Raw genomic sequence first — 12615 nt, 5'->3', positions numbered from 1 at the left:
CTTGTCGCTCTCGCTGTGAAGCGCCGGCAGTTTTTAACCGCCTGCCGTAGGTCTGTGAGATAAAGTAGCCCCCTTTTCGAGAGCGATGCTTAGCGCTCGCTAACCTCTGATCATGGCGGCTAACGTTCCTCTCGGCCGCGCTAGCGTGATCTAGCGTGGGCCCTCCTCGGCTCGGCGTCCCGAGCTGTCAGGACGCCCGGCGAGACACAAAATGGCGGAGGAGGGCCTCGTTCGCCTCGGCCGCGCTTCTGGCGGGCGCGCCTCGGCGGACGGGCTCGGGACGGGAGAGAGAGAGAGAGGGCGGTTGTTTGCGTCGCCGTGACAACCTCCCGCTTTATGTAAAAGAGTAGGTGCGAGGAGGGTAACCTTTAGGGTTTCTGAAACTTTGCTTTGCGCTCCCGCTCGACGCGTCACTTTTTTTGAAGATAATAATCAGGCGCGACGAGTTCCAGGAGAAAGTCAGCACAAAGAGAGAAGGGAAAAGAAAGAGAGAACGAGGGAAAGAAAAAAATAAGTAGTTAAACCATCTCTACATTTGTTTTCTTTTTTCTTCTTCTTGTGCCTTCTTTCGTCTTCTTCTTCTGCAGCTTTGAAAAGCACTCAAAAACAATTAGGACGATCTATTAAATGGCTTGAATCTAGAGCCAGGCTGAATCCCTCCCAGATCCTCCACTTACTTTATTTTCAGTAAAAATAAAGAAAGAGAGATATTATTACTATTTTCTCCCGTATCATAAATCCGGGATTTGGCCGAACGGAGCGGTTTTCTCCGGCGTGGGAAAGGATTTGTAGCGCGGTCACAGTACCTTTTGCGTGGCTTTTATTTTGAAGTTTTGGCAACGGCGGCCTCGCCGTATCGTCTTTCGTTCCTTGGCGAGGTGATGTTTGTTGAGGTCCTCTGAAGAGCTACGGTCTCTCGCTTCCAGTAACGCTAAAGAAATCTGACAGGACAAAGTGAGCGCGGATTTTCCTGCGATTTGTACACCCTTGTCTCGGCCTGGGGGGGAAAATGAAGGTTGTCTGTGTCGGCTATACAAACCACGGTGCCTGTCAAAAATGGTTTGAGCTTCTGATCTGGCCTGGCATTTGCAAAGCTATTACCCAGTCTACAGACTCCTTGGTGGCATGGTATGGACTGGTGGTTTGGGTTAGCCGATCGTGCTTCAAAATTGGCATCTTTAATTGTTATCTGAAACTGCCGAAAAGGGAGAGTCCATCCCAGTGACTCCCATTCCAGCCAATCACGCCCGACCTCTAAAGATATGATAGGGAAAGCAGTGTCAGAAAAAAGGTCAGAATGTGTTAAATATGACCCTTACTGACTCATTGTAGAACTGAATATGACCCATGCAAAGTCAGAATTTATAGTTTAGATATGAACCTCATAAAGTAAAAATTACAGTTGTAAATGACCTCTATACAGAATGCAGAGGTGAATATAAATCTTGCAAGGCCAGAATTCACAGTTGCGTAGACATCAAACAATGTGAAAATGCATTTTTGTATGTGACCGTTACAAAGTCAGAACCCGCAGTTGAATATGACCTTTACACAGAATGTAGAGTTGAATATCAATCTTGCAATGTCAGAAATCGCAGTTGAGTATAAATCCAACAATGTAAAAATGTATCTTTGAATATGACCGTTACACAGTCAGAATCCACAGTTGAATATGACCCACACAGAGTCGAAGCTCGAAGCTACTTCCGAATATGCTGTCTGAACATACTCGTTCTGAAACAGGGGGGTCGTGGTATCAGAACTGCTGTGGCACATGGCTTCCCTCTCTAATATCCCTTTCCCTCCCTCTCTCCCTCTCCCTCTCCCTCTCCCTCCTCTCCTCTCCTCTCTCCCCCTCCCTCTCCTCCCCCTCCCCCCCCCCCCCCCCCGCGCAGGGAAGCTGGGGGGCCAGGACTCGTTCGAGAGCACGGAGAGCTACGAGAGCTGCGAGCGGCTGACGCAGTCGTGGGGCAGCCAGTCCTCGTACGGCGGCGGCGGCGGCGGCCTGCAGCGCGTGCCCTCCTACGAGAGCTTCGACTCGGAGGACTACCCCGCCGCCCTCAACGCCGGCCACAAGCCCAAGGGCACCTTCAAGGACTACGTGAGGGAGAGGGCCGACCTCAACAAGGACAAGCCCGTCATCCCCGCCGCCGCGCTCGCCGGCTACACAGGTAACCCCCCAAAATCGCCCCACCCCCCTGGGCCCGATTGGCTTCGATGGGGCTTTATCCCGGTCAAACCGCGGATCCTATGGGCCCAGAGGTCCTCAGACCTGGATGTGGAGAGCCACAGAGCGTGTTGACTTATCTTGTTACTCAATGCTTAACTGATCAATTAAAGCAGTTGATTGGCAAAAAAAATTGGCAAATTGGGTATGAATCGGTATTTTATTAAAAATGAAACGTTGCAGATTCAGAGCTGCCCTGTATTATTAACATTTGAAGATCTCGACCTTTGGCTTTGAAGCTGAAACATTTAAATTTAATGCATCTCCTAAAATTCCATTAAGGACCTGAACAATGACAATGTGCTGTGGCAAAAGATTCTCTGCACTGTAATATAGCACCAGAATCTCCTGTGGTTCAGAAGGAGAGAATGGTGCAGGGGCTTGAGTATCTGGTTAGTCTAACAAATCTGTGGTTTACTTCTGTTTCTTTAGTGCTTTATATAATGTATCCCATGATGCCTTGCCCCCTCTGAGGACTGCAGTTTGCTTGCATGCTGCTATGTCAAGTGTCCTGTTTCTGAATTTTGTGTCATTTAAAAAGATATCAACCACAAAAACCACAAGGAGACATCCTGAGGTCACTGTATTAATAGCACATTAAGTGGAAATCAAGTATATAGACATGCAACCGACGGCAATTTCTGTTTACCTTCTTAATTTTTTTGCCCATATCACAAAGTATGTAGTCATTGTTCCAGTCTGTGCAGATAAATTGCAAATGTACCAATAGCACTGTATTGAAAGCACTCTTACTTACTTATATTGTCCTCTTACCCTTCCGTCTCTTACTGACTGACATATGCAGCACTAAAAGGACACAATGCGGACTCCATCGGACCTGTTTTTATCTGAGCTTCATCATCTGCTCCACTTATTGACCTATTTTGCTGGTTGTCTTAGCAACTCTGGAGCAGCAGACTGATACCTGCCTGTGCTTTTGGACACACTCACTCTCACTGCGCACACACACACACACACACGCACGCACGCTCACGCGCACACAGTGGTAAATTTATCTATCGATCTTAGACCTCTTAACCTACATCGCAGAAACAACCGAATTGGATTTAAACCAAGAACAAAATGAGCAAAAGCCTTACGCTGTCTGTTTTAAACATCTCTCTGCATGTGCAGCAAATGTGCTGAAGATGAGAGCCTAGATATAAAGGGGAAAAGTAATGTACCCGTCAAAGTAAAAACATTTACTCCAGATTCGTTTTCAGATAGGGATCAGACTTTTTCTATATGGCAGTTACTGCATGGCCGGGCTGTAGACTAGGTCGACTGGAATCGAAATCATTAAGTGAAAGAGCAATACGCCACTAGCTCAGCGAATGATCGACCCTCTGTCCTTTCATTGGATAATGAGTCAGCCAGTCGAGTTGATGATTGGCCAGAGAGTTTGCTTGGAGGTACTTCCACTGTGTTCAGCACAAAGACTGACATGGCGGTGGAGAGGCCAGATCAGACTTTCCATTCTAGATTCATGGGGGACCGTGGATAAGATAGCCACAGACCAACCAATAAGAAAATTACATGATCAGCCTTTCAGACGCTTGGGAGTTACATAACTAATGCAATACAATTTGGGCGGAGGGAACAGGAGGCGGGGGGTACTGACTATTTAACTTTACATTCAAATAAATAAGTGTTTCAGGTCTCAGTAGTACATCCTAGTTTTTTCTTTACACTCTGCTTTCCAAAACATTTTAATGAATCTAAATAAGAAATAATTATGCAATAAACATAGAAATATAAGCCTTTGCACTGTTTCTGCAAAACGCACATTTTTAAATTCGCTGGTTTGTCCCTCATCTTGGATTTGGGCAGGTTCTTTTGAGTGAATTATTATTATTTAGTTCCTGTTTCGACTTGTGTCCTTTGAGGTAAAGATATGTTGAGTGTAATTGCGTAACTTGAGAGCATTTTAATATGCATATGCAGAGACTTAAGGCAGATTGGACTGGAGTATGGTTCAAAATGGAAGCTGTATTTATGATGTACAGTATAGGGCCCACTTAATTGTGTTAGCATGACATGGTACACACTTGTGTGCATTTGCATTTCATTTATACCACTTAATACAGTTCTAAATCTTTATGAACAGTAACTGTATTAACTGAATTTACATGTGCCTTATCACTTACATACTGTAGCTGTAATTATTTATTGTCAGTCATTGGTTAGTACTGCACACGCTCTTATTTGAATCAGTCGCAATGCGATGAAATAAAAAGTCACAGTTTCCCTTCGTGTCACTGAAATGAGACTTTATGAGATCGTAGAAAAGTCATGTCATTTCTCATGAATTTTACAAGCACGTCTATCAGAAATTCGTGTTTTCAGACGGGGAACAGAAAGGGGGGAGAAAACCGTGAAAGTGCAAAGTTAATGTGATAGTTAGGCTTTTTAGGTAGCACAAATCTGACTACCTTCAAATGCAGACTAAAGACTCATCTCTTCAGGCTACACCTCTCCCCACCCCTCCCTAGCCTATAGTTTAGCTCAATGTACGTAGTTAGGCTAATACGATCACGTTAGTTTTTATTTGGCAGGATTGTTTTCGTCTGATTCTGATTAGGCAAATGTGATTTCAGTGCTAGTTTGTACTTGGCAGGATTGTTGTTTGTTTGCTGAACAGGTTACTCTACAGGGTTGGAGTCCTGATCTATGTGGTCACTTCTGGCACTACGATCTTTACTTCACTCTAGTGTGTTTCTTTTGCACCTTGAACTAATGCACTTGTTATATGTCGCTCTGGATAAATGCCTGTAATGTAACAAATAATTCTTATTATTTACTGTAATAACTTATTACGAGCCAATGGCGGGTCAAGAATGTGAGTACAGCTTTCGACTGAAATCCGTTGCATCTTTTTTTTCTTTCAAAGCAATGACAAATACTAGAAATATATCGAATTTAAAAGAACAAAAAAAAAAAAACAGTTTATGAAAGCGTGAGCCTCGTTTTCCTGCCTCTGCACCACAAACAGACGCAACCGAGAGTTCTTTTGTGGAAGATGAAACGACCGAACTGCAGAAGGGTAAATTAAAAAAAAAAAAAAAAAAAGAGAGAGAAAAGAAAAAAAAGAAAAGCGGACGCGAGAAAAACGCCGGCTGAGCTTTGAGGGTTTCTTGTTTTTCGCGGCTCTGAGCGTAACCGACGACTCCCTCCGAGAAGCGATCGCTTTCACAAAGCTGCTTCGGCTTCAGATGCCAGTGACAGTTTTTTTTTTTTTTAAAGGCCATCTGCTCGTCGCCAAAGAACAAGAACGTCTCCACCATAGAACTAGAATGTCTCCACCAAAGAACAAGAACATCTCCACCATAGAACTAGAATGTCTCCACCAAAGAACAAGAATGTCTCCACCAAAGAACTAGAACATCTCCACCAAAGAACAAGAACGTCTTCAGAGAGCCTAGAACTTTCTGTCCAAAATGAATGAGGTTTAACCTTTCTGGAGCCTCTTCCAAGTTTGGATCCTCTAAGGATATTCTTCTATAAGACCTCTTAGGGGGATGCTATGGTTTGGGAAAAAAAGTCTTAATAGAGAGAGAGATCCAAACCGCCATCTGCTTTTCATGTTGTATTTTGTTAAACTGCGGAGGGTGGTTTTTCAGGAGCTGTAAAAAAAGAGGACTTATTCTGAGGTATTATGGTGTAAGGGAGAACTTGTATTTTTATCTGTTGTTTTTGTGAGATGAGACACGGATGGCATGTTCAAAATCCTCGTGGTTTGTGCTCTGATCAGACCACAAGATAAAAGTGTAACCATACCTGATAATAGCTCAGTGAAAAGAGCAGACAGAGGTGTGGGAGTTCAGCGGGCGAGAGAGAGAGAGAGTGAAAAAAACTATACCAACAAAATGAACGGCGTCTAATTCGGCTCAGATTGCACGCTAGTCTTCAGCCAAAACAAGACCAGGTTAAAACCTAGTATATGGCTGGACCTAACACACATGATTCGGCCGACCAATGGTGTAACTTCATCACTCACTCAGTCACTCACTCAGTCAGTCACAGACATTCGTGTTTGTAGGGCTGGCCCCGCTGTTGCGGTCCAGCCAAAAAAAGAGATAAGTAAAACGAACGTTGAGTTCGTTCCCATCGAAATGGCGCGTCGTTATAGGCGGTAACATATTTTCTCAGGCCTGTGTGATATAACACAGCCTCATGTGGTAAACGTGTCGGTGGGAAGCTATAATGGGAGACTGAATAAAAGGGGACGGAGAGGGAGACAAGTCAGCGGACCGAACCTCGGATGTTCCTCCCACAGATTCACTGGTGTAAGACGGCCATTTTTATTCCATGCTGAATGCTCCAGTCCAGGGGCACCCGTTAGTTTTCAATTAATAAAACATTTGTGTATTCTGCATTAGTCAAGATGACTTCTTGTGTAAAAAAAGCAATGCATTTTAAATAATAAGGTGATTAAACCTCAGGTCACCTGAAGACCAGTCTCTGTGATGTGTCCAATGACATGACTCTGGAAGGCTGTTCCACATACAGACAGCGGTGTGTAGAAAGCTTCTGTCCAACGATCGTGTTCTGGAGACTGGTGGGGGTGAGAGGGTGGTCCAGTATGAGTGCACAGGCGGGCAGTGTGATGTCTGATGTGAGGTGGGGGGAGCGTAGCTTGGAGGTCCATGGGGTCAGTGCCGTCTGTGCGTCTCTGATGTGCCGTCTTGTGTTCCCCCCTGCAGGCAGCGGGCCCATCCAGCTCTGGCAGTTCCTCCTGGAGCTGCTGACGGACAAGTCCTGCCAGGCCTTCATCAGCTGGACGGGGGACGGCTGGGAGTTCAAGCTGTCCGACCCCGACGAGGTGAGAGGTCGCGAGGTCGCGAGCCGCCCCGTCCGCGTCGGACTGCGCCATGGCTCGACGGCCACCGAGCTCTGAGCGTTTAAAATGGATTTACCGGACCTGCCAGTGCTAACACAATGCCTTCAGTCTAATTTTCTGCTTTAAGCCCTGCATCCTCAATCTCCCTCTAGCTCCTACTGTGACACCTAGGACCTGATTTATGAAAGCTTTTAATCAAAACCTTTTAGCACATGCAAAACCAATAATGTGGCCAGTGATTGGTCATGGTATTTGTTCTGACCCAATCGTTGGTTGTCTTATTGGTTTTGCGTGTGCTAAACGCTTTTGCAAGTGCTAAAGGTCTGAGTAAAGCATGTTTATGTTATGTTTTGACAACTATTATCAGTTGTGATACTGATGGCTTGGTATCGTTTCTGCTCGTTGCCTAAAACTTTTGTAGGCAGAATGCAATGGAATACCTTTTATAAATCGCAATGGATAAAGAGCGTCTGCTAAAAGCAGTTGTAATATAATGGATTGCAATGGGCTTAGGCTGATGTTCATTCCAGGGAGCGCAACTTTTAGCAGATTGCCAGAGTTCATAGCTGCTTTACCATTTCACAGTTGGAGCAACTTCTGTTCATGAATGTTTAATAAATATGAGCTGAGCATCTTGCAGTACATTACGTTACATTACTGGCATTTGGCAGACGCTCTTATCCAGTGAGAAGACAAGTGCATAAATCGGGGTGAAGAGCAACAGTAAGAGGTCGGTGGTAAATACTCAGAAACCACAAATGTGAAAAGATAGGATCGACCATTAACTAGTTAAGCATGTTAGAGGAAATACAAGAGGATATATTCACAATAATATCTCCTCAGTGTTAATAAGACATTGTGTTGGTTGGGGGTTGTGCTGATAAAGATGGCGGCCCTGGCTACAGTGGAAAGTACAGGGCCTCACTGTTCTGGAAGGGGGCGATGTGGAGCAGGTGCAGGCAGGCCATGAGAGCGGTCCACTACAAACCCCCGCCCCCCAAAAAAACAGGTCAATTTCAGCAAATATTTTAGTCTTGTATTTAGACTTAAAATCTTATTTTGATTACTTGTTTGCTAAATGAGACAAGCATATGGCCAATGAGGTCAGACAGTTTGACTCATTTTTTCAAGATTTGCCAATGGGGTAAGAGAATTTCCCCTGTCAAGCAAACGTTAACTAAAAACACGCTACCGTTGTCGACTTGAGATTTTAAAAGATTTTAATTCTCATTACAAAACCGAAACGCTTGTTAAGATGGCCGTTTTCGGTCATCACAAATAGGTGTGATGCACGTAGGTAGCGCAAGGTAAATCCAGAGGGATCGAAATGACAGGCCCTTTTTTCCACATGGTACAATATAGCAGACATGATAGCAGGCTAGAATTTTGGGAGGTTTTTTTTTTTGTTTTTGACACTGAACGGTGTGTGGTGCATCCCACCCCACCCCACCCCTCCCCACTCCCACACGGTGTGGTACGATCTGACCGGCGTTGGCGTGTCCCCTACAGGTGGCCCGCAGGTGGGGCAAGAGGAAAAACAAGCCCAAGATGAACTACGAGAAGCTGAGCCGCGGCCTCCGCTACTACTACGACAAGAACATCATCCACAAGACCTCGGGCAAGCGCTACGTCTACCGCTTCGTCTGCGACCTGAAGAGCCTGCTGGGATACGCGCCCGAGGAGCTCCACGCCATGCTGGACGTGAAGCCCGACGCGGACGAGTGAGCGCGCGCGCGGGACGAAGGGGGTGGGGGGAAGGGGGGAACCCAAAACGAGCACGGTTTTGGCCTGGGCTTGACGGATGGACGGATGGATGGATGTCAGTCAACTGTGGACGGCTTGACAGGACCGGAAGAGGGGCGTCTCCTTCTTTTTTCTTTGACGTTCGTTTTTCAGTTTTCATCTTTCCGTCGGCGCTCATCTCAAAGGGAATTCACCAAAAAAACAAAAAAAGAAAAGAATTTGAGCATGAAAAGGTGCACTGGTTTTTTGCCGTCTTTGCATCCGGGACCAAATGCATGACATGCGTGCACGGGCGTAGTTCTGAACTGCAGTTAAACACGGACACACGTGACACACGTAGGTAGCGCGAGGTAAATCCACAGAGATCGAAACGGCAGGCCTTTTTTCCACGAGAAAGCAAACATGGCGGCAGGCTAGAAGTTTGGGAGGGTTTTTTTTTTTTAGACCCTGGACGCAATGCTCCTTCAACAGAAGCTGGGTCACAGTTTTCAGTTGGGACCAAAAATTATTTTTTTTAATGTTTGATATATTATATGCCAGTATTATCATCTGAACTCCTGTCTTATGACTGAACAAATTCCATGTTTCATCGGTTCTTACATTGTTTGTTTCTGTGGAATAATTGTAGGATATACACGGGGGTGCTCGAAAGCATCGTCCACAGGACTAGGACACAAGTGGCGTGTCTCAGAACATGATACTAGTAATGATGATGATATAATGGCATAAGATGGCTTGTAGCTGCGATTTTACAATCTGAAGAACGTATGTAATAGTGTTTTTTTCGAGCAAATTGGAAAAGCAAAAAAGTACCCAGTGTGCTTAGCACTCACAACTTTACGTACTATGATATTTTAAGCTTATCCAAATAACATTGCTGGCATGTAGACGCCATGAACCTTAAAACCTTAACAAATCTGGATTCTCTCTTTTATACCAAGGTATATTCATGCAGTTTAAAGAGCATCTTTTGTCTCGCAAGTTTACACTGAAGAATGAAGGAAATAATCAGAATTAAAATCAGGACTTCTTGTCCAGGAGGCAACTGAGTTAGTGTTTGAGGTTTCAGGGGGAAACTTAGACAAATTTAAATAACTGATTCTAAGCCATTAGAGATAACGGGCCGTTTCACTCATTTTCATAAGCGTTAAACGAGCCCTAGAGAAAGCAGTCATACTGAGAGTCTGGTTTTCAAAACTGAAAGTGGCAGTTGCTTTTCAGCTGTATCTATCACCTTTAAGCACACATTCTTCAAAAAAGGAAGAAAAAAAAAGAATTCAAAAACAGGGTGTCCTTAACACATTGTCAGCTTTTTGGCGACTGGGGTTAAAAGAGCTTCGAGCATCCGCAGCCACACATTTGTGCCTTAAAACCAACCATCTGGAGCTTTAAAAACGAAGGGCTCCATTTTAAAAGTGTGTCAGAGAAGCTAGCGTCAAAGGCTACGGTTAGCGTACCAAGACTTTGCCACTTCTTTCATACGCTTAAGGCAAGCCTCTGTAGATGTTTCCAGGATGAAAAGAGAAGGGAAACGGTGTCGAACGTAGCGCTGATTTAATTGAGCCATATCCTGGAGATGCTGATGCAGCGGGACGCTCCGCTCGAGCAGATTGAATGTACTGTACCGCCATTTTATTGTAGCAGAGGAAGGGCCTTGGAAAACTGAGTGACCTTGTGTGCTTACACTGTGTTCAACCAGAGAGCTTTGTGAATGAGGACAACAGCTTTTGTAAAGTTTTTCTTTTCCTGGAAAGAATGAATTGACTTGTGAGGTAGCAGTGTGCTGTTGTGGGAGTGGGGGGGGGGGGGATGTGGGAATGGGGGTGTATGAGGCTGCGGAGGTCAATAGATATTTATGTAAGACTAGAGAAGGAGAGTGATAAACTGAATCAAGATGTGGCCTCTGTTCTTTGCTTTATCAACAGCTGATTGAGGGGAGATGACTTCGAGTGCACCAGCTATTGAAAAGTAGCATTTTTCTTGAGTGAATTCAACAGAGATAGGGTAAAATTTTTCTTGAAGGGAATTTTGTTTCCAACTGTGCTTTTGTGCTTTCTGTGGCTATTCAAGTACCACAATAATGACAAAAAAAGTTACTAAAGATTTGGTGATACAATCCTAACCAGAAATGAGAGGAAGGGTTTTTTTCTTTTTTTTTTCTTTACCAAAGTGCTTTTTAAAAAAGTGTATTGCGACAATGAATTCTATATGCTTATGAATATGGAGTGGATACTGACGTTTTTTGCAATCAATGCTATGAAATAGTTGTCTGGACAAAACTGTGTCTATTGCCATTGTTAAGATTTCTGGCATGGCATGGTCTGTTATAAGGAAGTCTCCCATGTCCAGCCTCTTTTCAGAGGGAAGATTTCCATACAGACGTCCTGCATGAAAAGCCAAAGTTCTATAACCTTAAATCCAAATGTGATTGTTTACAATGGCTCAGTGTTACCCGTCAGATCGTCACAGTTACTGTTGTTTGTTTTGTACGTGTTTTACAAAGAATTTGTGAAGAGACCTCGGTCAGCCAAAGTATCAATCAAAACCAAAGGCCTGTGAATTTTTCTAAATGGGGACCAAAAACTGCTTTGCCTTAAGTTGTCCTTGCTCGGTGGTGTTTTTATTCCTTATCGTGGTTGGATTTGCCAGTAGTGTAATTTCTGTCAGGACAGTATTTCCTCCAGATTGACTCTCGGTTTTTGTGTACTGCCCAGGGCTGAGGTTTGCTCCGCACCTGGTCTGTATGAGTCTGCTCATCCACAACTTTGGGTAGTCCTGTCCATCAGGCTGACACCTTCTCTTTGGTATACAGTCAGTCTTGTGGAGCTTACCTGGTTGCGTTGCTCCAAAGAATCTTCAAAAAAGCTAATTTACCTACAGATAAGACGCCCTTGTGCGAATACAAGGTTTAAAGTTGATGCTAAACCATTCAGTACGGCGTGCTTTTGAAGTTGTTGAGCAGATCAGAATTAAAGATGCTTCATTCTTCTGGAGGGCTGCTGCGATGGGGAAGCCCTGCTGAATTTGCTCCCTTGTGTAACAACGTTCATAAAACCAGACCAGCGACCGTTTCCTGTAGTGCTTCAGGCTGTTTTTTAGCAAGAACATGAGCAGTTTTACTGCGTGGATCATGGATCGTGCATCGCGAACCACACAAATGCCTACCACAGAGTATTCGACAAGGGACATTTTTAAAAATATCCTTGTTGCTTTTTTTTTTTTTGTATTTTTTATAGTGTCTGTATTTTTATGTTATTGAGATCATTTTATGTATTTGTTTTACAGCTGTTGAATATTTTTCAGATAATTTATGTTTTATACAGGTTGAAATATGAAAAGCAGACAGCTTGTGACTTGTTGACAAATAAGAGTTGCGTAGCATATTAAATGTATCGGTGTCCATTTTTATACAAATATTACGAATATTAAGCCTGTCTGAAGATTTAAAAAGGAAAAAAAAATAGTAAGAAAGGCTGATGCGGGCCCATCATTGATTTTTATTGCAAAGTTTTATAAATTGTAATTTTATTATTTTTACTTCAAATTATGTTATGTTATTAAATAAATCTATGTGAACAGAAAATGTGTGCATGTGTTTTTTTTTATTTTCATCCTGGATTTGCCTGATCGTTAAAATGTATTTTTTTCCCCCACATAACCACACTACACTAAACCCCCCTTCCGCACAAGCATTTTAAATAAAGAAAGAAAAGAAATCTGACATTATTCTTGTAAAAGCTGGGTGGAGGGTGTGTGGGCTCTGTGATAGTGTTTGGTAAACCCCCTCCCCCCCAATTCTGGTAAG

General features: G+C 43.9%; 1 protein-coding gene across 2 annotated transcripts in view; it reads left to right on the top strand.

Moving 5' to 3' along the window:
- LOC135263999 (protein C-ets-1-like) overlaps nucleotides 1-12393 on the top strand; it is a 33472-nt gene extending 21079 nt beyond the window's left edge. For both annotated transcript variants that reach the window (XM_064352551.1, XM_064352552.1), the window contains exons 6-8: nucleotides 1896-2171; nucleotides 6931-7049; nucleotides 8577-12393. In XM_064352551.1, the coding sequence (XP_064208621.1) occupies nucleotides 1896-2171; nucleotides 6931-7049; nucleotides 8577-8792 (611 nt within the window). In that variant the 3' untranslated portion in view covers nucleotides 8793-12393. The remainder of the gene's footprint in view (nucleotides 1-1895; nucleotides 2172-6930; nucleotides 7050-8576) is intronic.
- The last annotated feature ends 222 nt before the right edge of the window (nucleotides 12394-12615 follow it).

Source organism: Anguilla rostrata, chromosome 9 (assembly GCF_018555375.3).
Source record: "Anguilla rostrata isolate EN2019 chromosome 9, ASM1855537v3, whole genome shotgun sequence".
Lineage (NCBI taxonomy): Eukaryota > Metazoa > Chordata > Actinopteri > Anguilliformes > Anguillidae > Anguilla > Anguilla rostrata.
This window is presented reverse-complemented; position numbering and strand designations above follow the sequence as displayed.